This window comes from Ammospiza nelsoni, chromosome 18 (genome assembly GCF_027579445.1).
Source record: "Ammospiza nelsoni isolate bAmmNel1 chromosome 18, bAmmNel1.pri, whole genome shotgun sequence".
In the NCBI taxonomy this organism is placed as follows: Eukaryota; Metazoa; Chordata; class Aves; order Passeriformes; family Passerellidae; genus Ammospiza; species Ammospiza nelsoni.
Genome location: NC_080650.1, coordinates 2,878,425 through 2,903,648, shown reverse-complemented (window position 1 = coordinate 2,903,648; position 25,224 = coordinate 2,878,425). Strand labels below are relative to the sequence as shown.

At 44.8% G+C, this 25,224-nt stretch overlaps 1 protein-coding gene across 2 annotated transcripts in view; it reads left to right on the top strand.

Annotated features, from left to right (window-relative positions):
* Positions 1 to 1,557: 1,557 nt before the first annotated feature.
* The window catches only part of KDM2B (lysine demethylase 2B), a 103,539-nt gene continuing 79,872 nt past the window's right edge, over positions 1,558 to 25,224 (top strand). For both annotated transcript variants that reach the window (XM_059485273.1, XM_059485272.1), the window contains exons 1-4: positions 1,558 to 1,771; positions 2,876 to 3,020; positions 6,121 to 6,199; positions 9,878 to 9,924. In XM_059485273.1, coding sequence (XP_059341256.1) covers positions 1,721 to 1,771; positions 2,876 to 3,020; positions 6,121 to 6,199; positions 9,878 to 9,924 — 322 coding nt within the window. In that variant the 5' untranslated portion in view covers positions 1,558 to 1,720. The remainder of the gene's footprint in view (positions 1,772 to 2,875; positions 3,021 to 6,120; positions 6,200 to 9,877; positions 9,925 to 25,224) is intronic.

Here is a 25,224-nt window from a genome sequence, read left to right as displayed (position 1 = left end):
AATCATCTGCAAACACGGAGATGTTAGAGAAAGATTACATGATTTTTCAAGATTCTGCAAACAGTTCTTGGCAGAATCAGAAGGAGAAGCTTGCTGCCTTAAATCCTGTTAGGACTCCATCCTCTCCTGCCTTTATCCATAGATCATTAAAATAGGGATTGTTCCAAAGAGATCAGCGGCAAGGCCTGCAAAGTTGAATTTTAATGTGTTTTAAATTTTGCATTAACACTTAATATATTTCATATAATACCTAGGATGCTTAACTGATTGCAAAAAGCAAACCAGAGGAGCACTGCCAAAGCCATCAGCCCCGACCCTGGTCTGGGTATCCTTTGATGTTCCTTTCTTGGGGGATGTGGAGGGGAAGTAAAGGATGTCACTTCAGAGAGGAGCCATGCTGTGGAACCTGGGGGCTGTTCAAAACCTGCACTCTGACCCTGCTATTGCAATCAGATGGTCCCAATACTTGCTCAGCATCAATTCAGAGTAGATGTTAGGGGGTGTTGTAGAAACGAGACCCGCCGATAGTTTTAGGAACTGCAGGATCTCCATCCTGCAGATTTTTTGTATCACCAGCTACTTTATGGCATTTTTTCCTTCTTTTTCATGCGATTTCTAACTACCTGTTGTACATGCATATTGCGAGAGCAATTTCGGTTTATTTAGCACCCGTTCAGCACTATTTACAATACATTCTGGATTTTATGGCCGGCTCTCGCAGGGCACGTGGGTGCAGCGCCGGGAGCGGTGCCGGCCCCAGCCGGGTGCGCGTTCCGCGCCGAGCGGCACCGCACGTGTGCCGGAGGCACGGAGCGAAGCCACCGCCGCAATTAACCCAAGTCCGTGTATTATAAGATTATTTTCAAGTGTTTGCTGCATTAATTCGCCACTCCTCATCCCGGCTTTACGCCGTTGGGGTCGGGCATACTCGCGGAGCTCAAATTATCCCCGGTTAAGCAGAACCACTCAACTCTTCGGGCACATCCCGGGGGCTCCGGTGCCAACCCAGGGACCGTCCGCGCCTTTGTGGGGCCCCGTCCCCGTCCCCCCGCCGCCGCTCAGCGCCTGCGTGCCGCGCACTCGTGACCGAGCACCGCACGGCGGGGCCGGCGGCCAGCACAGCGCCGGTACCGCCCCGGTGCCCGGCCAGCAGAGCGCCGGTACCGCTCCGGTATCCCACCCAGCCTCCCATCCCGGCCTGCCCAGCGCCGGTGCTGCCCCGGTACCCCGGCGAGCCCCCCCATCCCGAGCAGCAGAGCGCCGGTACCGCCCCGGTATCTCACCCAGCCCCCATCCCGGCCAGCCCAGCGCCGGTACCGCCTCGGTACCCCGGGGTTCCCCCCATCCCGGCCAGCCCAGCCCCGCTGCTGTGCCGTGCCCCCGGACATCAACCCCGCCCGCCCCGGGCAGCCCGGCCGGTACCGCGCCGTGTCCCCGGTCCGCCCCCCCGCCATCCCCCCGGCCCCGCCGCTGTTTACGTTCCGGGCACTGCGACGCCTGCGCCCCGCTCCGCACGCAGCGCCTGAACATGGTTCCTTAGGACTTTGCAAAAGGCATCGCCGCCGCCCCCCTCCCCTGCCCTCCCCCTTTCTCCCCCCCCCCCAAAAAAAAAAGTCCTGGTGCAAAATTGCAAAACTTTAGCGAGCCCTGGATGGCTTTTGTTTTGCCTCCTCCCCATTTGGGCCAAATATGCAGGACAGGAACTGTTGACAAATAAGTGATGAAACTCTCAAAAAAAATGGAGGCAAAGAAAGACTCTGGAAGAAGATTGGTGTGTAGCTGGCTTCGGTCTCTTTCCTATTCGTGCCTTTTAATTGATTTTGCTTAATTGTTTGCAAAGGGAGAAATGCATGTGGGACGTAGGCAGCGGAGCGACTTAGTTTGCAAGAGCGCGGCTGAGGCAGCGGGGAAGGGGCGGAATGGAGCCGAGGGACGGGCAGGGTGGGACGATCATGGATCATTATTTTTTCCGGTGCGTGCGGGTTTGCGCTGATCCACCGCGCGTGTCCGCGGGGCTGCGGGGCGGGTTCGCAGGGCGAGAGCTGCCGGGAGAGGGGCAGAGCCGCCGGCGGCAACCGGTGCACCGGGCTGCCCCCGCTCCTCCGGGGACCTACCTTGTGCCGCTCCCCGCCGCCTCCAGCCCCGTCTCCGCGCCCGCCGCAGCTTCCCCGGGGCAGCGTCACCGGCCTCGGCCGGGCCGGGCCTACATCCCCCGCCCTGGGCTCGGTGCTGCGGACCCCCGCGCTTTCGGCGTTGTGGAGCGTGCGGGGCGGCGGGGGGAGCGCGGGGGCTGCGCATCCATCGCGGCGTTACATAAAGCGATCTGGTTTTTAAATCGCCGCTTCCGGTGTGACTATGGAAACACTCGGATTATGTAAATACCGAAACCTGGATGCTGGGCATCAGATGCGAAGATTCGCCCCCCTTCCCTTCACCGGGGAATTAGCCCGTGTTCACGTACAATAATAATAATAATAATTAAAAGAATGATCGGGTCGTTAGCGAGCGTTTACCGCCGTTCAAGGGTTTTTACGGGATTGCAAAACGCTTCGGTGCTGTAGCTTGTGAATTGTCGGCGAGTTACGTGTCCCCCGCTCGCCTTCCAGCGCCAGCCCCTGCTCAGCAGCCCAAGTTTGAGTTTTCCTGAAGCCAAGCACCTGTTATTCCTGCCGAGTTCCGTGTCACGGGATGGAAAAGGTGCATACAGCGGGGTTGGAGCTTGTTTGGGTCCAGGTTTTGTTCAGTTCGTGTCTTGCCATCTTAATTATTTCCCCTAGAATGTGTTTATCAAACCGTTGTGCACGATCCATGTGCTTTCCTCGATTTTATCTTTTCCGGACAATGCTTTTTACTTTGGTTTTTGTGTCTTTTCTAGCGCTGCATCGGCCGAAGGCGGTACGATGAGAACGAGGACCTCTCGGACGTGGAGGAAATTGTCAGCATCAGGAGTTTCAATTTGGAAGAGAAATTAAAGAGTAAAATGTACCACGGGGATTTCGTGCATGCCATGGACGGCAAAGGTAACCCAGCCGGCCCGGGGCTGTCCGGCCGCGCTCGCCGCCGCCTCCACGTGCGGCTCCGCTCCGGCTTCGGATTTCGCGCCCGCGCCCCGGCCCGGGGATCCGGTGACGCTGCCGGCCCGAGGGGACCCGGGGGCGGCTGCTGGTGGGGCCCTGCAGCCCGGCCCGGCCCGGGGGTGCCCGGCCCGTTCCCCCGCACCCCGAGGGAGGCTTCGCCCCGGAGCGGTGCGGGATGAGCGCGGTGATCCGTGGCAGCTCCCCCGCCGTGCCCCCAGCCGGCACCGGGCTGGGCAGGAATCAGCTCCTGGCACGGGAGAGGCCGAAACCCCAGCCCCCACCTAGCCAGAGGTGATTCCTGCTCCCCCTCCGCCCCCTCCTGAATGCAGGACCCCTCTTGCGAAAGGGTGCGATTGATGAGCCCGTTCGCCAGGCTCGGAGACTTTAAAGTCAATAACTTCTTTGTGTGTCTATCATATATTAAATTACAGCGCTCCCCTCCCCAAAGCTCCTCGCTTGCTGAGGTGCCTGGAATTCCGGAGGGTAAGCAGAGCCAGACAGCCCCGCTCTGGCGCACGGGGAAACGGGAAAGCTCTGCCCGGGAATCCGCGGGCCGGGGGGCTGCGGGTCACCTTTATTTACCGCTGCGCTGCTGACACGGATCCCTAATCCCACATGGCTATCGCCAAAACTCGGCCTGATGGAGCCTCTTTAGGATGGCTTTCTCAGGAAAGAAGTTTTGGCTGTAATCCTCCTGAAATTGCTCTAGCTGTGTGGAACCACTAATCGAGTTTAGAAAATTTCCTTTTCTCCCCTAGGCTTAGTTTTGCATGAGCATTTTAAGCTCCTTTTAGAAAAGTTGATGTGGTGGAGAAATTAAATACCTATCTTACTTAGGAAGGTATTTGTTTAGGAGATAAGCTCAACCCTGACCCCTCTTCCTCCAAACAAAACACAAGCAACTATTTTTTAGCTGGAAAATGTTAATTAATTTTCCAGAAAATTAATTTGCATTCTACCCTCAGCTTCCAAACACTCCAGTGGTTGCCACTGCTCCATGCTAAGGATAGTACAATCCACATCTTCCCTGGCTTGGCAGCTCCAAAATCTCTGGGCAGCTCTCTCCTTTCTAGGGAACTTGAAAATAAATGAGTGTCTTTTGTTATTTTGTTGTGGTCTGTGTCGGCTTTGTTCAACCCCACAAGGGATTTAAATGCTTTGTTGGGGCATTAGGAAGAAAGGATCTGCCTTGCTATTTGCTCTGGTTTTATTTTTACTATTGGTTTACTTTTTTTCTCTATAAACCTAAGAGTTGAATTGAATCTGGTCGAAACAATGACAGTAGTATGTAAGAATAAAACAAGTTATATGAACACATGGAATTAGTTGGGCAATATTTTTTTTTCCTTTCCCATGTCCTTGTTTTTATTTTCAATGGTAACTCATCTTGAAGTGGTCTGAATTTTGGCTTGAAATGCAGTTTGTTGTAGCTACTTGTTGTCTAGCCTGCAAGGTTTCATAGGTGCCTCTGCTTCTTCCACCAACATTACTCCTGATGTTTGTTGACTTTCTGACTCGGATCAGTGTCTGTGAAAAGTCTCTGTAGTTTATTTATTTGCTTACCAAAAGGCAATAGCTTTAATGGGGATGCCTATGGGCAAGGATGACTTATTTAGCACAGAAATATTTACTGGGTAACCTTAGTTAAATGGAGGGTTCATTACACTTACTTTGACACTAGTGGCAATAAAGTTTCTGTAGTTTTAATGTTCCTGTAAATGGATAATTACAGTGCTCTGGTTTGGTAACTCTTAAGTAGGAACATTACATCCCTACTTGTCATAATTACTAACTGAATACAGCAAAGAAAAAGTAAAAATAGAGGGCAGTACATGTGCAGGCTTGGGAGTTTGGCCTCTGGCTCTCCTCTTGCTTTCAGTGTGGGTTTTAGAGCACAGAAACATCAGGAATAGCAGCTCAGGCTGAGGTGTTTGTGCTGGCCCAGGGAGTGTGGACAGCTGGAAGAGTCTTGGACTTGAACTGCACAAGAGTGTGTGCCTGAATAAACTGCAGGGAGTGGGCTCTGGCTTTGGCAGGGCGTTCTGTAGTGCTGGACAGTCAAGCAGTGCTTTCCATTGCCAGGCAGTGTATGGAAAGGCTTTGTAAAAGTAATTTTTTCCTGTAAAATGGGGGAATAGCAGAGCCATAGAAACAGTCCATGGCTGCTGCAGGAATTCCTCTGCTCTCTGTGGCAGAAGGCTCCAAACTGAGTGTGGGGTTTTGTAGCCATGGCTCACCCAAATCGCTGCCTTGTAACTTCCTCCCTAATCCCCAAATCACTGCTATTGTGTCAGACCATGCATAGAGAAATCCCCAGGAAAGGCCAGTCCTGGGTAATCCTCAGAGAGGAGCAACAAGGTAATTCTGGCCAGTGTTAACATGACAAATTTATGTTTAATTTTCACTTTGATTGTGTATTATACTGTGACTCCCCACAATTCATTTTTCACAGACTTCCTAAGTGCTAGGAGCTGTGTAAAATCTGACTATCAGCTCCTGGAGTTACATTGCTGATTAATTAAAAGTTGTTCTGTTGAAACCAAGAGTAACCCCCACATAAAAAGAATTATGTGTTCATGGAATTAGACCTCTCTGGTAGAACCAGACAATGCTCACAAGGAAACATGTATTTATCTAAGTAGAAATGTGTAACTTAGAAAATCTAAACTTACACATACATTTTAAACTACACATTTGCCCAAAAATACCTGACCGATTTGCAGTATTTGGTCAGGATTATCTTTTAACTGTTAATTTGGTATTTCATTACAGCCTGGGTGTTTCAACACAGACCTTAATTGACAAACTGACTGGCTTCTATTTTATGTGCATCAGTGAACAGGAAAAATAGGGAGCAGCTGGGACAGCATTGTCTGTCACTGGGTTTCCGGTTTGGATCTAAAATATGCATTCTCTTTCTCTTTAGGTGATAGGGAGTTCTTTGGTGAGAAAAGGGAAATGGGGAGAGTCTGAGAAAATGTAACTGTGAGGTGCCAACACCATTGTAATTGCTTTTGGATGTTGTTCTTATTCATTTCCACAGATTTCACTTTTGAGTATGTGCAAAGAGAAGCTCTCAGAGTTCCCCTCATCTTCAGAAATAAGGATGGACTGGGCATTAAGTAAGTTACAACCAACTTTTGGTGATTAATAAATGCTTTTATAAAATAACGATTATGCTTTTTACTTGTATCTGATATTTCTTTTGATGATCTCAAAATGGATTGCAATTAGTAAGACTGTCAGCACCCTTGAGAGGAGGAATGATTATTTTCCACTTATAAACAAGCAGATAATGAAGTCTGTAAAAGTTAAGTGCATACAGCATGGTACTACACAGTCAAAAATATGTCAGCAGTGAAAGTTAGGAATGAAATCCAAAGGTTTTTGCAGCCAATGTATGCTGTAATGACAGAACAAACTCCCTTCAGTTTTTGACTTCTCAATTCTTTCACTCATTGTAGGTGGGATTCTAATGATGCCTGTCGTTTTCCATTATAATTATGTCTCTTCAGAATGTTACAGCTTTGTAAATATTTAATAATGTCTAGTTAAATATGAGATTACTAGAGCCTTTTTGAGGTGGCATTTTGTTAATATCCAGTATAAAGGATTTGGTATTTTAATAAGAGAATCCTGCAACTTTGTTTATGACAGTGTCTTAAAGAGAAGTATTAAAAGCATTATCAGTGTTTAATCCATAGTTTAGATGAATGTTCTTTGATACTTTTGGAAATTAGGATCATGCAACTGACTATTGCTGAAAGAAAGAGAAATAATTTTTTGAAAGCATCATTACTTTGCTCAGTTTCACCTTGGTTTCCAGCTGTGGAACACCTCCCAGTTTAGGGGAACAAGGAGTCCCAATTGTTAATTAAAAGGAATCAAGGCACCCCAGTATAATTTAAAGAGAGAAAGAGACAAGCAGAGTTTGGGGTATTTGACAACCATGTGTCCTTTTACTATAACAGCAAACAGGAGCTGCTGTGGTGCTTCTGGTGATGTAGTGAAATTGTTTTACATGTTGAACTCTGAACAAGAAGTGCTCAGTAGGCTCTCTCTGTATGCATTGGTTTTAAACTGCTGCTTCTAAGGGACAAGTGGGAAAAGCTTCAAGAATTTCTTCCTGAGAAGCCATGAGCTGTTCAGTGAGGCTGGGGAGTGTTTGGGAGGCAGAGCAGCACCTTCCCAGTGCCCAGATCCTCCTCCTGGGGTTGGGGAAGTTCACATGAAATTCCCCTCAGTTCAAGAAGAAAACTGGGAAGATGTTTCAGTTCCCACTGTACCAGTTCAGCTCCAGAGTGAAGGAGTGTGGAAATGAGAGCTCATCCTGCAGACACAAACTTTTCTGGGCTTCAATCACAGGAGGCTGTGAACATCATCATGTGGTGGATTGGGTGATCCAGATCTGTGGGGTGACTTTTGAGATACAATGGTCCACAACATACATGACATAAGATGATTTTTTGACTTTGGACGTTTTGAATATCTGCTGATGCAAGCTTCCACTTGTGCTTGTGCTGAGCAATCAGCCTGCATGTCTGCGCCTGGCAGGGGTACAGAGCTGAACAGTTTGGTTACTGTGCTTGGAGGTGCTCTGAAATGGCAAGGAATGAGAGGAATGAGGAAAAATCCTTACAATGAAACTCTGCAAATTGCTTCCCTCTGTACTTGTGACCATCATGAACGGCTACTTGTAGGTCTGAAAGCAGGAAAGCCCCGCTGTGATCTCTCAGCAGAGGAGAAGCTGTTTTTCTTGGAGGGCGGTTTCCAAGATTGTAACTCAGGAAGAGAATGCTCTTTGCAGAGGTGTTATCTCTTATCTAGCAGCAGTCATCTCGCATTGTTTTGTAGTTAATCAGATACCTGTGCTGGCCAGAGATCATCCTCATTAGGATTTGAATAGGTTCTCTAGCAAATCTTTAAACATTTGCAAAAATGCACCCAGTGCAGATTGAGGCGTTTGCCTTTCTGTTCTCTGAGGAAACCAGCAACACAATTTGTTTATTACAGACTGCTGAACATCTCCAATGTACTCAGTCACATTTTGCTGTTAAGTCACCCTGCTGTACTATTCCTCACCGCCTTTTATGATATTTGAAATCTTTGGAAGCATTCATGGATGCATTTGTCTGAAAATTGCATAACATCAAGGGAAAAACATTTCTGCACAGTTCTTGCATTGCTGCTGTTCTGGATTTATAAACACAAAACCAAATGACTGGTGACATTCAAGAAAACAGTTGGTTTGGGGATTTTTGCTATCATAGTTTTGTAGCAAACCAGCCCTAATTGTGTAAGAGGGAGTGTGGCAGTTGATTTTTATTTTGATTTATATAAATATGAAAAAGATTGCCTATCTAATTATTGGACATTTCTGACACCAAACACAAGCAAGCTGTGTCATTTGCAGACAAGCCTGGCATGTTCTTGTTGCCCACAAATGGTTCCTGTCTCTTTTCCCCTATTTCTGACTTTCTAGTGCTTGGAAAGAAAAGATGAGCTCTGAATGAACCCTGAAGGTCAGTAGATTCAGGCTGTTTCATTCCAGAGAGGGAGTGAATTCCAAAGCTGTGAGGCCCTCACAGCCAAATGCAAAGATGTGAGGGTTGGCAGAGAACTAACAAAAGATACTGTCCAGCCTCTGCATCCCACCAGTGAAGGTGATAAGGGTAAAAGAAAGTGGACAAAGAGAATTTGGCAAGTAGTTCTCAAGATATGTGCATGCCAGTAAATGTAGTTTTTAACTTTACCTTTCAGTGTTTTCGTAATAGTAAAAATTATTGTTCTGCATATTTGCCCATGGGCTGGATTATTCGAATTTTCAACTAAATAATGTCAAAAGTCCAGAAGAAAATTGTTTATCTTCAATGTGGGGCAGTATGAGAGGGGCAGAGCACTGAGCTGGCACGTCCCACTGGGCTGTTTTTCATTACAATTCCTTAGTCAGCTTTTGTGCAATGTGAAGTGTGAAATATTGTCAGTAAAATGAAGTCAATCACCCTTAAAACCTCAGCACTGTTTTTGTTTTCTTTTTCCATCCAGTTTCTATGCTGCAGAATTTTACTGTCTCCCTGACATGTAGAACTCACTTCTGGACCAGGCTACTCTGTAATTACATTATGCCCTAAAACACTGCCTGTGTTAGAAGTGATCCTGTAAATGCATCAACATCCCTGAACCAATTATGCTGCCATTTAATTTAGCTCTGAATTAGCCCAAATTGAATTGAACAATTTCCCAACCCACCAAATACAGCTGGAATGTCTTCTGCCAGACAAGGAGGTTTGGAACAGTCATTAAAACAACCGGCTTTATTTTTAAATATTTTTAAAATATATTTTATTTCCAAGCCATGATTCCAACCTGTGATGATGTGGCTTTGAGCAGGTTGTTTTACTGCTCTGTGCCTCAGTTTGGCAAGTGTGATAATGCTCACCTTGGGGAACAGACATGAGGCATCACGAGTTGCTTAACAAGCTGTAAACATTTAGGATTTTATTGAAATCACTCCCAACCCCTTCCCTTCTCTCCCTCTCTGGTGCTGATAAAAAGTGCTCAAAAAGACACCTCTTCTCTTTCATTGTGAGCAGAAAAACTGTTGTACACTGCCAATGCAAAGATGTCATGTGTGTCATTAAAACTTGCACTGTCCACACTTGAGAGGGGCCTTGCTTGATTCCACCTCCTGCACTATGGACAAAGAGCACCATACATTTATTTCTCCTTTATTATGGTAACGAGAGTGTAGCCATGCTTATCTTGACAGTATTTAACTTTGCTTTCTTTGCTAATTACAGAATGCCTGACCCGGATTTCACCGTTCGAGATGTGAAGCTATTAGTGGGTGAGTTATTTTGAATGCACTGGATTAACTCTATACAGAACAGAATTGCTTTTAAATACTTGTCCAGTTGTGTTTGTAGACATTTGTAATAACTCTCAGAATCTGGGAGAAGGCATGGAGAAGCAATTTGTAAATTAAAAAGCCTGGGAGAACCCTAATTAGTAGTTGTGCTCACCGGACTCGGATCTCATGCTGGATAATTGGCCTTTGGAAGGGAGGGAATGCTTTTGCTCTTAACAGGTGTCCTGCAAACACTTTTGTGATCCTGGAAAGCAGCAGCTCTATTCATTGAGTTCCTATTTTTTATTTTTAAATCTGTAGTAGAGCATCTGTTTGTAAAGGTGTGACTGGAGCTGTATCACCTTTTGCCTGTGTTCTCCCCTCAGTATTTATCAGTGTCAGGCCAAGGTGGTGCTTTGAAGGAAGGGTGTAAAGAGAGGCTGAGCACAAACTGCCTGGCTTTTGATGAGACATAAACCAGAGAACTGGTGACTGTCATCAAATGTTTCCTAGCAATCTTTGCAAAATTAATGTTTTTTAACTCCAAGAAAAGCTACATCTTGACTAGGAGATTACACTGTATGTCTCTTTGAAATCTGTTTTTACTGAAGATGGGTGTGTTATTTATTGTTATCTGAAATTGTTACTGAATAGTGATCCTGCATTCCATGAAGTTGTCACTGTGGAGCAGGCTGGATGTTGGATGTGTTGGCTGCAGTTCTTCTTGGAGATTTTTAACTGCATTCCTGCTAGTTAGAATTAACTCAGTTTATTTACCTGTCCTGTGGCAGCAGTTTATCTTTAAAATTAGGTCAAATGCTGCATTCTGAAAGACAAGTGTTTTTAAAAATTACTCTTTGAGTTTTATTGTCAATAGGAATATCAAGTCTGGAAAAGATGTAGGCAAGAAAAACAAAGGAGAGTAACTTGTGCCTCATTTCTGCTCACTTGGGGTTATCAGTGAGAGAGGGGTTATCTCTGATAACCTTCCTTCACAAACAACTCAGCAATGTTGCTTAATTTATGACCATTTATAAGCTCAGGAAAAAAGCCCCAAATATCTGGCAGAAAAGGTTTGGGAAGTAGGGTAGGAAGTGTTGTTTGATGGTCAATCTGCATTAAATTACAAAATAAACTCCTAAATTTTATGGATTTCCTAAATACCTGCATGTGCACATTTGCAGGTACAGAAAAAAGCCTTTTTGCTGAGGAGGAGCTTTGTATAATTGTATAAACCCTGTAATTATCTGGACCCTGTTGCAGTTTTCTGAACTTGTTCCATGGCTGATAAATTTCAATTTCTGTCTCTGAGGCTGGAGCTGAGGGTCTGACGTTGAGGTGTTTTGGAACAGTGTAGTGTTGCATAACAACAGTGTTTTTCCTGTGTAACAGTCAGAGTGTGGGAGTTGCATTTCCTCAAGATTGATGTCCTTTGAAGTGTTGGGGGGTGGAGATTCCTGTGTACATGGCCAGCAAAGCGAGAGGATATTTATAAATAAAATTGCATTTATGAAACAATAGAGCAGAAATAACATTTGTAATTAACTTTGACATTAAGTTTAATGTAAGAGCGTGCCTGCTCACAGCTGGATCAGCAATCCCTGGACCTGCTCTGGGCCACATTTTACATCATGGATCCTTTTAACATCATGTTTGGGCAAACTCCCTCTGGAGTCATTGTGCTGAGCCCAAAATGTGGTCCAGAACATTGTCACCTGCCCGTTTATAATACAGCTGATGACTTTTGGCATCACAGGTGGAAACTTTGAATCAAAAGATCTAAAATATCTGTGAGTTGTACCTGAACAATCAGAGTTCTTGTGGCAAATTGTTTTTCTCGCTGTGGAGTTTGTGCTGGGTGGAACAGCCACATTGACACTGAGAGCACATGGGGGAATTCCTGTCTCCATGCCAGACTTTAAAATTATCTACTCATTATTTCTGGAAACACTAGTGAGCATCTTCCTATAGCATATCATTGCTGATGTTTTTTTATAGTTTTATGTTACATGTGTTACACTCACTGCCTAACGTTCAAATAAAGGACATAAAAGTCTTGTTTTGTTAAATCTCCTGTCACTGGAAATGTTGAGATGTCATGGCAGATCCCTCAGATCTTCCTGAACCTCCAGGTTTGCATTTCCAATGTGTGGTATTTTGAGAACTTATTCAATCCTTTGCTGAACCTGGGGAGGGAAGGATGTTGGTGAATGTGAAGTGGAATGATCATAACTCTGCATCTGACTGTGTGGGGGAGTAATAGAGAGAGAACACAGTCTGGAAAATGTTGTTGGCTTTTTAAATGCTCATCATCATAGTTTGCTGGTGCTTTTTAAACCTCTCATTTCTTCTCTTTTCTTCTTTGAATCAGGGGAAACACATTTGTTACAGAACCCTTTAAGGACATAGTGCTGGCTTTTCCCAAAGCACATAAATTCCATGGGAAGTTTGGGAGCCTTTGGTCCCAAACTCTGCTGAAATCTTACTTTCTAAATCTTACTTTCTATTTCTAATGTGACTGTTGTACCATCTTCACAGAGGAGAACCTAAAAGTCACAGGGAAATAACATCAAGCTTTAAATTTCCCATTGAAAACTCTGCTCTGTGGCAGTAATAATGAGAATAAAAAAAGGATGGGTTGGTTGCTGTTTCTCTAGCTTAGGTGTCTCTTTTTTAGTCTTTTGTCAGACTTCCAAAGAAACACTGACATTGCTTGAAGGATTTTTCTGTTTTCCTGGCTTAAAAAATGCAGCAAGCAGCTGTAATTCAGTTTGGTGATGTTCATGACCTCCTGATTGTGACACAAGTGCCTGACTGTGCACCATGTGCAATGTGTGTGTGAAACTCTGCCCTACAGCAGCTTTCCTTTCCAGAGCCAGACTCCCACCTCCACCCAAACCATCTCCTGGATGCTCTGGAAAACCTGAGCTGATGGATTAATTTCAGCAGTTGGAAATGTCTCATCTGTGAAATGGCTGTAAGCCAAGAATACAAATGGAGAAGTGGAAAGGAATTCCTGGCCTGCTCAGGAACTTGAGACAACTCTTGAAAGATGTAAAGCTCTGTTGTAATTTAATAACTTTTAAGCTTTGTAATTTCATTGCATAAGGTAGATTTGATTGCTAATTCTGAAGGGCAGAATGTCCCTGTCATCTCTTCATAAGCTGATTTAAAATTTGATTGAGGGTCATTGGCCCTCTTAGAGTGTCCTTAACATCTGCCACATCTCCACAAAAACTTTGGTGTCATGTCTGCAGGGGTGCCTGTCACAGATGGGCAGAATAGCAAAAGTGTATTTTCCCAGACTGTCAGCTCTGCACACAGGTACCTGTGTGAGAGTTTTATGCCTCTCTGTACTCTGCAGAAAAGGGGAATTGCTTGTCTGGGGCTGAGCAAGGAGCAAAGTGACTGCCTTGCTCAGCAAGCTGCTGAAAGCCAGGGCTCCCTGCTCACTGTGGGCCCTCTCCAACCTCTGCCAGTCCTGAATTCAAGGACTGAATGCAGTCATTGTTTCAGTCTTTGATGTCACAAAACCAAAGCATTCCATGTTGTCATTTGTTTGAATTTTGTCTTTATATTGTCCTTCATGGACATCACACAACCTGAAGCTGGCAGCCCTGAGCACTTTTGCAAGCTGTGAACCATGGAAGGGAGATAGAGAAAGGAGGTGCTTGTGGATGTGTGCCTCAGCTCATCACTCTGAGCTCCTTGCTCTTGCTCTGATTACTTCTTTTTATTGGGGCTTTGTTAGAGGTTTTCTTGGGTCACCATGGGTTGAATTTAGAGGAGTATCTGCTTTTCTGTGGCACCTGCAGTGCCTCCCCCTGTGACCCTGCACTGCCTGGGTTGTCCCAGTCTGCCCAGGAGCTCTGTGGGTAGGGGTGCAGGCCCTGCAGGAGCACAGTGTCTCTCTCTAAACAGCAGTGGCCACTCTGGATGTATTTGCATTTATTTCTAATTTTTAGCTGACCTATTTTCACTTTGCTTGCCACAGGCACACAGTCTAAGGCTATGGAATCCCAGCTTTTACACTCACACCTAAGTAAAGTAAATAAAAACCAAAATGAGTGGAAGTGGTGCTGGCTCTGTGATGTGCACCAGCTCTTCCCTCTCTGGGCTGGTGCAGTTTTGTGTGTGTGCCAGGGTAGGTATTTGTTGTGCACCCCCAAAGTGGAGCTTGCAATCCCAGCAGGTGGCAAAAGGGGAGATTTCAAACATGCTGAGGATTGTAAGAAAGAAAAGAGACTTTGGGTTATTGTGATCTCTGGGCTGAAGAGGTTAAAGTTGTGACCACAGCCGTCACTTCTGTAGGATCAGCAGCATTGTCCTATGGAATTCACCGTGCCCAGCCAGGCATTGTGTCAGTGGGAACAGTGCAAGTACAGGACTTAGACTATTCATGGGGTGGTCTAACAACTGACATCAACTCACTGATTGATTTTATTTAACTAACTCACTATGGGTTTATTTATAGAATTCAAAAAAAAAAAAGTGTTGGAGCAGCAGAGGATGTGTCATCAGTCAGGCAATTTGCTATTAAAATCTGATGCTGTAGACTGGACTGGGCCCTGATGCTCATAACTGTAGGAAATATTTGGTTGCTGTGCTCACAAACTGCACTGAAAGACTTTGGTGAATAAAGAATCCAGGCAAAGTTGAAAGCAGCAAAGCTTTTAATTGTGATACAATTTGTGCATTGAGGTATTGCAGTGAAGAGCAAATATAAGCAAGCTCCAGTAACTGTTGCAAAGGCCAATCTTCATCTGCCCAAGGAGATGATGCACAAGATGTGACCTAATAGATCACTTCAATATTTGATTCCTGTGGTTCTGTCAAATCCCTAAAGACCTGGCAGCAGCCTTTGATCTCAAGACAAAGGGTGAAAGGAAAACCAAGGCTCTACATATCCTGTTGCTTTCTTTGGTGGGAGTAGCTGAAGAAACAATTGATTATTGCTGGGATTTGCCTTCTCATTAAAAACACCAAAAGAACAGGAGCTGAGCCAAAAATTTCAGTTGCAAATTGACTGTTTAAAGAAATATGTGTGAAGGTCTGTGCCTCAACTATGAGTTTATAATCATGGTGTCAGTGGAGCAAGATAATAGAATAAGTTACATCATTAAATCCCTGATATTTTCAAGGGAAAAGTCCTATAAGTAGGGGGGGCTTGGCACTGCTAGGCAGGTCAGCCTTCCCTCATCCTGCTGACAATTTCTGGAGGAGATGCTGTGTGCTGTTCCACATCTGCTCATTTTTTTATTCACAAAGTGCATCACAGTGCACTGAAGTGAGGATCTGAGCTTTCATTAACATCACTGGGTGAAACCAGACCTGCAAAGGAGTATTTCCTTGCTGTTTAGATTTATTTTTTTTTCCCACAGAGGAGAGCCCTAAGTAAGGTTTGTGAAGTTTAGTATTGCAACATTTTCCTCATTCTAGGAGGAGCTGCAATTCTGCAGTGTGGTGGTGCACAGTAAAAAGTGTGACCTTGTTTTCCCAGGTGGGAACCAGGCAGAAAAGTGAGATGATCTGCTCGAATCAGAATTTGGGGAGTCTCAGTTTCTAGTTTTCCTGTAAACTGTAAATGATGTAGTGAATGTAGGAAGCTGTGGCCTCTTTGTGCAGGGACTGTGGTGGGGAGGAACCAGTTCCCTGGGTAGTTAATGACAGCAGGCTGATGTAAATAATTTAAATTCAGTTGGGACAGAAAGGATTGCTGCCCATCAAATGTACCAAACAGCCATAAGCTATGTGAGGCTCTGCATCTTTCATCCAGCCATTTTTGTTCTCTTAAATACACACACTGCTGTGGTCCCCAGGAATTCCAGTTAAAATGGGAATATGCATGCCAGGTACTTCACAGAGAGACAAGAGCCCCCTAACCCTTCTTCTGGAAGCAGGTGATATTGAAAAAGGAATAGAAAGAGATATAAACATTGTAGGTAATAATTATTCTAGCTCCATAAAATGTTTTATATACCTATTAAAAACTGTACACATGTTTATGGATGTGCACACACAGACATGTATAAATTTAATTCAGCACTGAATCAAGAATCATAAGCAGTGTTTCCATGGAAGAGAAAATTGTGGTGCTGGTGGTGGCTGCAGGTCAGGTGGGTAAAGGCAGGAGGGAGGGCAGAGAGGTGTAAAACACTCCTTTTTCATTAGCATACATTTCTTGTGCTGTGTCTGCACAATGGTCCCCCAGCTGGCTGTGCAAAGCTTCAGCTTTTTGTTAGCAGCTACTCAAAAAAGCTGAAAGCAAATCACAGAAGTGTCCCTGAGTAGCTGCTTCCTAGTGATTTTTTGGTTCATTCCTCCTGCGTGTTTGCTGCTCCTCTCAAATTGATCTGTTCTGAAAATTGTATCATGCTTGAATTCACATCCAACTACAAAGCGAGTCGAGAGGCTCGTAGTGTGGTCTGCAGGCAAGTAGGGGAAATTTTGTCTTAATCAATGTACAGTTCTCCATCCTGTGAAAGAAAATTAGCCTTGTAGATACAAAAGAAGGACAAAGCAGCCACACACTGCAGCTCAGAAAACTTTCCATCATTTCTGCTGAATAGGGACTCAGTGTTGCTTTTTCTATAGAGCAACGCTCCATTTGTTTCAAGGAAGTTGTGAAATTGGAGACCCAGAGGAGTGAGGAGGGAGACTCATTAGAGAGGCTCTGTTGTAAGGAGCACTTCCCAAAATTAAACTGCCTGCTCAAAGGAAGTGCAAAAGTCTGCCCCCAGACTTGCATCTCAGTCTTGATTAAGATGTATGGCTCTCCCCTGGTGTGGGGATTTGTGCTGTCAATGGGAATGGCAATTGGGAGAGCAGAGAGCTGAGTCAGGAGTCAGGAACTGCTCTGTCTCCAGCAGTCCTGTGTGGAGGCACAAGGAGGAACAAGGTCTGTGCTCTGCTCCTGGGACCCAAATAATGCATTTTTCAAAACACACTGGGCCAGGCTCTTCTAGGGGAGAGGAGGCATCACTGATCTCATGGGAGGGGAGGTACTTGGATGAAATATTTCCATCACTGTAAGATTCCTCCTCTTATTTCTCATGGGGTTTTTGTGCCTCACTGAGTGATCTGTGGCCTGCTCTCTGGGTTCTGCTTTTTTGCTTTTCATGTGAGTGGGACTGTTGGAATATTAACAAAACTGAGTTAAAGAAACATCCACAGTTTGGAAGGCCCATGTCTGTGTAGCTTTATACCAACTTGTAAACATGTTCCTCAGGCTGTGAGAATTCCAACTGGGGTACCTCAGCCTCTGGACCCTGCAGGTCACACCCTGAGTTCATCAAGGGACTCAGATCCACAAGAGACAGCTGAGAGGAGCAGGGGATCCAAGAGCACCTTGAAGCAGGAGATAAGGATGGATCCCTGCAGGAGGAGGCTGAACTTGGCTGTTCCTCACAAGTGACTGTAAAATAATTGAATGTCACTGCTATTCCTATTGATCTGAGGCTACCGGCCCAAACCCTATGTTGTCAGGGAGCTGGGTTATGTACCTGCCTACAAACTTTCAAAAGGGAAAAATGGAGAATCACAAAGCAACTTTCATCAGGGCCCCACTGATTTGTCTCAGATGTTATTCAGAAACATGTGTTTGACATCCAGTTCATAAAAATAAATTGTTTCCTCTGTCATGTTGTTTTGTGACCAAAGCTTGTTTTAAAAACTTGCATTATTTTTTTTAAATGCTCTGTTTTTGAAGTCAAGTTCCAAATTGCTCACAGTCATGCTGTTGGCCTGTCAACATTCTTCATGCTCTAAACTGAGAAATGTGCTAAGTCAGGCCTGAAATCAGCAAATAAATATTTCCACTGAAAATGATAATTTCCCAGTGTCTGTAAGCTCAGATGGAGTCAAACCAATGGTCTGTCAACAAAGGGTTTAGAAGTACTGTTGGTATGAACTGGAGAGTCTCCTAACTGCTGCATTTATTTTTAAATTTAAGTACTGCAAAGAGAAAACATATGGACAATAAGACTAAAATAAAATAAAATATAATGTGCTATTTCATTGAAATGATTGATTCCAATTCTGTCAAGCAGGTTTCTCTTCCCAAAGTACAGCACTGGAGGTTTATTGGCTCATCCTTTTTTCTTTGTGCTTTTTTCTTTTCCCTTGAGCAACCTCTCCTGTTTTCTCTGTATCCCTCTTTCCTTGAGGAGGCTGCTGTGCTGTACAGAACTTTTTACCCCCTAATTCCGTAGAAGTTTGTGAGGAAGTCCAGGTAAATCCTTCCAGACTCCAGCAAGTGTTGTTAGGATATCTTTCCAGCCATGAGGCAATAGTGACAGAGAGAGCAGCACACTTTGCTGTGAGCAGGGCCAGGAGGATTTGGCAGGTGGGTTTTTGTTTCCCATGGAATCTCTCCCTCCTTTGTGTGACACCAGCAGTCCCACGTGTCAGTCAGACAGCCTCATGTGATTCCTGACCTCCTCCACCTCAGCCAGGGCTGGGGAGAATTACAAAGTTGTGGAGCTGCTCTGTGTTCTCTCCTGAGCAGAATTAAAATTAGTAACTAGAGAGCAAAGTTTCTGAATGGATTTTTTTCAAGTGAAGGTTCCATTAGTGATTTTCCTACAGTCTGAGGGCTCTAATTTATTGAAAATTGAAGTGGTTTATAGCAGCTCTGAAGGAACCCTTTGGGAGTTTGGCATCCACCAGTGTTAAGGTGAAGTGCATAAATAAAATGAAAATCTCTGTCTATTAAAGTGTTGTATTGCAGACTTTCAGAGGATGTTGCTTCATTTAGCACTCACTGGTTTTGTGCCTCTTAAACAGCTCATTGTTTAAGAAGAAAAGCTGCAGTCAGTAATAGCAGGAGGGAGCTGGGCTGTGGTTGGTGTCACTGTGGGATTTGCCCCAGTGCTGGCTGCACATCCTTCCCCTGATGTTTGTGGAACTGTGCTGGGAAGAAGCAGGGAGTTGACCCCGCTTAAAAAACATTATTTAAGCCTCATCAGTTTTTGAGTATTGGTGAACAGTTTGTATCATGAAACCAGGACCTAGGGCAGACAGAGGTTAAAACTTACCCAGTGTTCCTGATAGACTGGAAATAGAAACTTCTCCCTCTAATACCAATACCAGCTCTGGTGCCAGACCATCCTCTGTCATCTAAACTGGCTCTGGCTTTGCTGCTGCTGCCTGTTATGTGACCAGGGGAATTCTCTCTGCTCCTTGTGCTCCCTATTGCACCCAACAATTTGCTTTTCTTACCATACCAATTAAGCAACTCTAAATTGGCATCCTGCTCATTCTCTTCCTTCTCTCCTCACTTCTGGCATTGCTCTCCCATCCCCTCCTGTGTGCTGGCACAGCCTTTCCTCCTTCTCTTAGTGAGGTGGTTCAGGAAGTTGAACCAGCAGAAAACTCACACTGTCTTTCTCCCTTGCAGAAAGGTGGAGGAATTTATATACATTTATTATTTTTACATTATTTTGGTACTTGTTTAGCTCTCACTACCCAGTGCTGGGCCAAGCTGTAATGGACACAGCCTTCCACCTCTGTCATTAGTTTCCACTGAGGCTCTGTGCACCAGAAGTGCCAGGTGAGTGAACTTTGAGCCATGGATTAGGCTTTCTGTGTAATAAAATAAATAAAAAGAAGGCATTTGATGCTCTCTCATTATGCCTTTTTTTTCCCTCCTAGAAGTAAAAATGAAATATTATAACACTCACTTGCCTATCTTTAGCACGTCCGCTGACTTGCCATTTTGGAAGAAGAACCAGTTCTATTTTTAGAGCTGAACTTCCTGTTTGAGCTCTCTTTAAGTTTGTCCTTTGCCTAACACAGGCAAACTCTTTTAAAAAATCTTAGTTAAACTGGGACAGTTTTGCTAAAAACAGTCATGTTCATGTCCAGATATAAACAGCAATAAATCTGCTTTGAATGAACATTACAACAAAAATATAATCTCCAAGAGAATGTATTTCCATGATGTCAGGACATGAAAGTGAAATTGAAGTGATGTGTTGGTGTGGTCGGGCATCTCAAAGCCTCTGTCTGCAGGTGGATTTAAAGATGAATTGTCCATGTGGAAAAACCAAGCAGAGCAGCTGTTTTAGAGTAACTCCCCACAGTCACACTGTGTTTCTGCAATAAGCATCCTCTGCTTTAGCTCATCCAGAGTAGAAATGAGTGATCTCACCCAAAATCCCAAATATTTGATGGCAGTTGTTACTCTTTAATGTAATAATATACCTTAGTTCAAAACTACCTTCAAGTGTCGTGCCTTTACCTAAAAAATATATATAAATATCCGCATGTTTGGAGGTTTGATGTAACCATAGCTATATATTTCTTCAGATGTTCTCATAAGTGTGGGTACAAGATGTGTGGGAGTGTTGCAACCCTTTGACACCTTCAGATGTCCCTCTAGACCAGAGGGGAGCTGCAGGATTGCTGGCACAGTGCACGTTGATGGGTAATGTGAGTGTAGTGGAAGGTCTTCTTCCATCTCCTAACTGCAAAGTATGAGGGGAATCAAGTTTTCCTCATTATGGGCTGATCATGAGGCTTCAGAGGGCTGAAAGGTTCTAATTTTTATAACATTTTTCTATATTGCTACTGTTAGATATACTTTATGTTGAGACATTTTAGGAAATTATTAATTTAAATCATTTAAATAATTTAAATTATTTTTAATCTTAAAAGAAATTTTATAAGAAAAAGTTCACCAAAGTTATATCCCATCCCATTTTTTCTTGGACCTTGTATTATTTTTCTTTCTATAATTGTTATGTGTGTGCTCTGTTTTCAGCCACCTGGAGTATTGCAGGTTAATGCATTGGTTTATAAAAAATTATATAAAAAAGTAAAATGCTTCTTTGTGTAAGGAATTATATATATATATATATATATATAAAAATATATATTATATATAACATATAATATATGTTATATATTTAATTTTTATATTTTATATATAATAATGCACTATAGAATGTATATTAATATTAATTATATAAATGCATATGTATAAGTATATATACATTATATTATATATACATTATATTTTTATATATAAATATCTATAATTACATAAATGTGTATATATATATATATATATATATATATATATATATATATATATATATAATATTAAAAAAGTAAAATGCTTTTTTGTAAAAGGAATTTTTTCTAAGAGGTTTTCAGTGTCTGAAGCTTGGCACAGGGGATGCCCCCCTTGCAGCACAGGGCACAGGGCACAGGGGATGGATGCCCCCATGGCAGCACAGGGCACAGGGCACAGGGGATGATGCCCCCATGGCAGGACAGGGCACAGGGCACAGGGCACAGGGCACAGGGGATGGTAACCCCATGGCAGCACAGGGCACAGGGCACAGGGGATGGTGCCCCCATGGCAGCACAGGGCACAGGGGATGATGCCCCCATGGCAGCACAGGGCACAGGGCACAGGGGATGGTGCCCCCATGGCAGCACAGGGCACAGGGCACAGGGGATGGTGCCCCCATGGCAGCACAGGGCACAGGGCACAGGGGATGATGCCCCCATGGCAGCACAGGGCACATGGGATGATGCCCCCATGGCAGCACAGGGCACAGGGCACAGGGCACAGGGGATGATGCCCCCATGGCAGCACAGGGCACAGGGCACAGGGGATGGTGCCCCCATGGCAGCACAGGGCACAGGGGATGATGCCCCCATGGCAGCACAGGGCACAGGGCACAGGGGATGGTGCCCCCATGGCAGCACAGGGCACAGGGGATGATGCCCCCATGGCAGCACAGGGCACAGGGCACAGGGGATGGTGCCCTGCGGTTCCTGGGCCCGGCGGCGCTGGGGAAGGCGCTGGGCGAGGAGCTGTGGGGAGCGCTGTGAGCGGTGGCCGGGCTCGCTTCCCTTTGTTCTTCTGTGCCCTCTGGTGGCACTGAGAGCGATGGGATCGGGACGCGCCTTTAATTTGCTCCTACCCTGGCTGTGAAATGCAGGGGATGTCGGGAACAGCTCCACTTGAGGAAGGACTTTCTGCTCGGGCTCACATCCCTCCCCGTTAGCAGGGCTATCATAATGGTCTCCCGTGGGCAGCAGAAGAATACGTGCTCCCAGCTCGGGGAGCTGCGGGGGGATTAACTGGGATGCAAGTCAAAGCCTCAGTCTTTAGGTACAGTTAACCCGCTAGCGAGGCTGGCAGATTTCCTGAGGCTCTGCCAAAAACGCTGCTTTACAAACCGAGGATTTTTTCCTCATAAGAAGCATAAAGATTAGGCAGGAGCGGCGGGCCGGTCCCTCGGCGTTGGAGGTTGGTTTCTGGTTGTCAACACTGTATTGTACCTTCAGCACAGATCTCAATTCAGCCACAGAGGGTTAAAATAATTCCCCGAGGTAGCTTTATCCTCTTAATGGACAGGCTTGATAATCATCCTTACAGAAAGGACATTTCCTCTTTCCTCTGCTGTGGGGGAGTTGCACCTTTTCCTGCTGGTGCTGTGCTGGAGAAGAGACCACAGCCTAGAAAACTCTGGTGTCGTTTGCAGCTCTGATTCACACCTCCTGTGCATTTCTCATACTCTGCTGTGTGGTTCATGTTTGCATTGCTTCCACTGCTCCAAATATCCATGCTAAAATCGCATCATGGAAAAGGATGGGCCATGCTGAAGGCTGGAGTCTGGCAGCTTGGATAACCTGAAGCTCAGGCAGGGGAAGGCAGTGCTTCACTTGTTAGAAATAAAAAATGGCAGTTGCTGGACAACAGAGGATATGATTACAGTCCCGGAATTTCCCATTCCCTGTTCACTCTCTGGAAAATTGTTAAAATATTTTGTACGTGAAGGGAAGTGTGGGTGCAGACTCTGCAGGGGAGATCAACAAGAGCTTTGCTGAACGACTTCAGAGCTGGAGCCCATCATTCCATCATCCCACAAGTGTCTGGGGTGGGCTTGGTGAGCTGGGATTTGGGAAATCACTTGCTGGTGCAGGGAAGATGCCTGTGTAGCCTTCATTCTTGGAGGGCAGTTCTCTCTCTGACAAGGGGACAAGGTTTGCTTCCCCGCTGCTCTTGTTTTACCAAGAAACCCAGAAGACCCACTCTCTGTACCAAACCAGCTTGTCCAGGGTGGGCAGTGGGAGGCAGGGACCCTACACAAGTTGCTTTTCCTCCAAAAGTTCATTTCTATGTGAAAAAAATATTATATTACAGCATATAGAAATGCTATACAATTCAATCTATGAGAATGTTCACAGTGTCTTGGCCATTAGGCCTCTAAATAAAGGCACCTGATATTATATATGCTATTGTCACCTTAATTCTAATGGGGATTTTACTAATACATTAGCTAACTTGAGTAACTTGATGTGTTTTTAAGGTTTTAAGCAAAGCATAGTTCTCCTGTAGCTCATACTGATGGATTTTTTTTTCCAGCTAACATCCCTGCAATTGATTCTTCTGTCTCCTTCTTGCTGTTGTCTGTTCCTCTTGTCAGAGATGGCACTAGCTTGTTTCTTAGTTACTGTCTCTGTCATCCTTTGGGGATTCACTTGTGCTCCATGAGCAAGCAGCAGGAGAGGAAGATGTTTCTCTAGGCTGTAAATCCCCCAGCACCACCACTCTGCCTGTGAGTCACATCTGCTGCCAGAGAGGAAGCAGTGCCTGCTCATCCCACACTGCCCAGTGCAGAGCTCCACTGGAAAAGCACCCAGGGGAGTCGAGGCTGAAGTGGTGCACAGTGCTCTGAAGCTTCCCCTGTCAGCAGGGAGAGACTCTGCCAGGCTCCAGGGGTTTGTTAATCCACGTCAGGGGTGATGAGCTGAAGTGAGGGACAGGGGAAAGAGGGTGAGAGGCTGCCAGGGTCACTGCTGGGACCTGCTGGGCTGCCCCAGGCTTGCTTGAGGGGGTCCCTTCTTTGAGAACACAGTGAGTGTGATAAGGGGATGCCTAGGAATTGGTTAACAGAAATGGATTGTGGTGAAATGTGTGTGGAGCCGCTCAGAAATCCAGCCTGACCTGAGATCTCTCAGCCTGCCATCACTTCTTAGGCCTCTGTGTGCTTCTTTCCCTTGCTCTTGACTCTCCTAGATGATATTTTTTTTCACCTTGTACTAGGAACAGGAGATAGAAGAAAGAGTTGAATTTTTTCAGGACAGAAGAGATAAAGCTGGCAGTGAGCCAGAGCTGCTGTGCAGTGGGCAGTGAACACCAGGATGTGAACCTGTAATTATACATCTCAAATTCTGTGAGCAGCACTCCAAGAATCATTATGTATAGGCTTGTTTGACAGTACTGTGGCTTAAGAGAAAAACATCCCCTCAAATTACTCTTTAATTCGGAAGTCAAGAGATTATCAATTCAAATCTTAAGCTCTTCTGCCTGTAATTGATAATCGTGTTCATTTAACAAACCTGCTATTGAACTGCTCCTCATACTCTTAATTCATCAGGTAACTGCTGATTTTTCTTTTGGAAAGGATAATTGAGAGGCTCTACGAGGTTGCTTCCAGCAAAGCTGAGATCAGACCTAGACTAAAATATGGCAGAACCCGGGCTCAGCCACACAGCCCTTCAAGTGCAATCTTTGAGTATCTGTGTCCTCTGCCCCTCTGGGCTGCAGCCATTGCTTTGATCCAGGCCCTGGAAGCAGAGATCAGGATGGCTTTCATTAGGGGCCAGTTTAACAGGACTCCATCCCAAGCTGCTAACCTGAGGAATTGAAAAAAGACCATTCCCCTAGTTAAAAAAAAAACCAAAACAAAACAAAATCAAAAAACCAAAACAAACAAAAAAACAACAACAAAAAAAAAAACAACACAACAAAACCCTCTAACCCATAACTAGATTTTATGTATGTTGTTTCAAACATTTAAGGACTCTTGTGCTTTTTCACACTTAACTAAACTCTCCACATCCTGCCTCAAGGTGGCAACACTTCAGACAGTCCCAAGCCCGGTCCGAGCATGGGCTTCTGTTCCTTGGCCTTGGAATGAGGAGTTTGACTGACAGGCTGGTGGGACTATTCCAGATTTACACTATATAAATTTGTCTTTTTGATTTCAAAGCTTTACGATCTTGAGTTCCTTTGCAGAGTCATTATCACATCTGTCACTGTCATTGCTATCAGGGGCTAAGGATGTTTGTAATGGAGAGCAGCAATCCAAGCTATTACTCTTGCTGAAATACTGCTCCCAAGCACATGATAGACCAGGTGCTGTAATTATTAATAATTCCCTCTGATGGTGCATCGCAGCCCTACATTTTGTATTAATGCAATTTATTTTGAGTTATTTCTTTGGCGGTGAAAATTGTTTTGGAGAGATTTTTTGGAAGCATTGCGAGTTTGTTTGC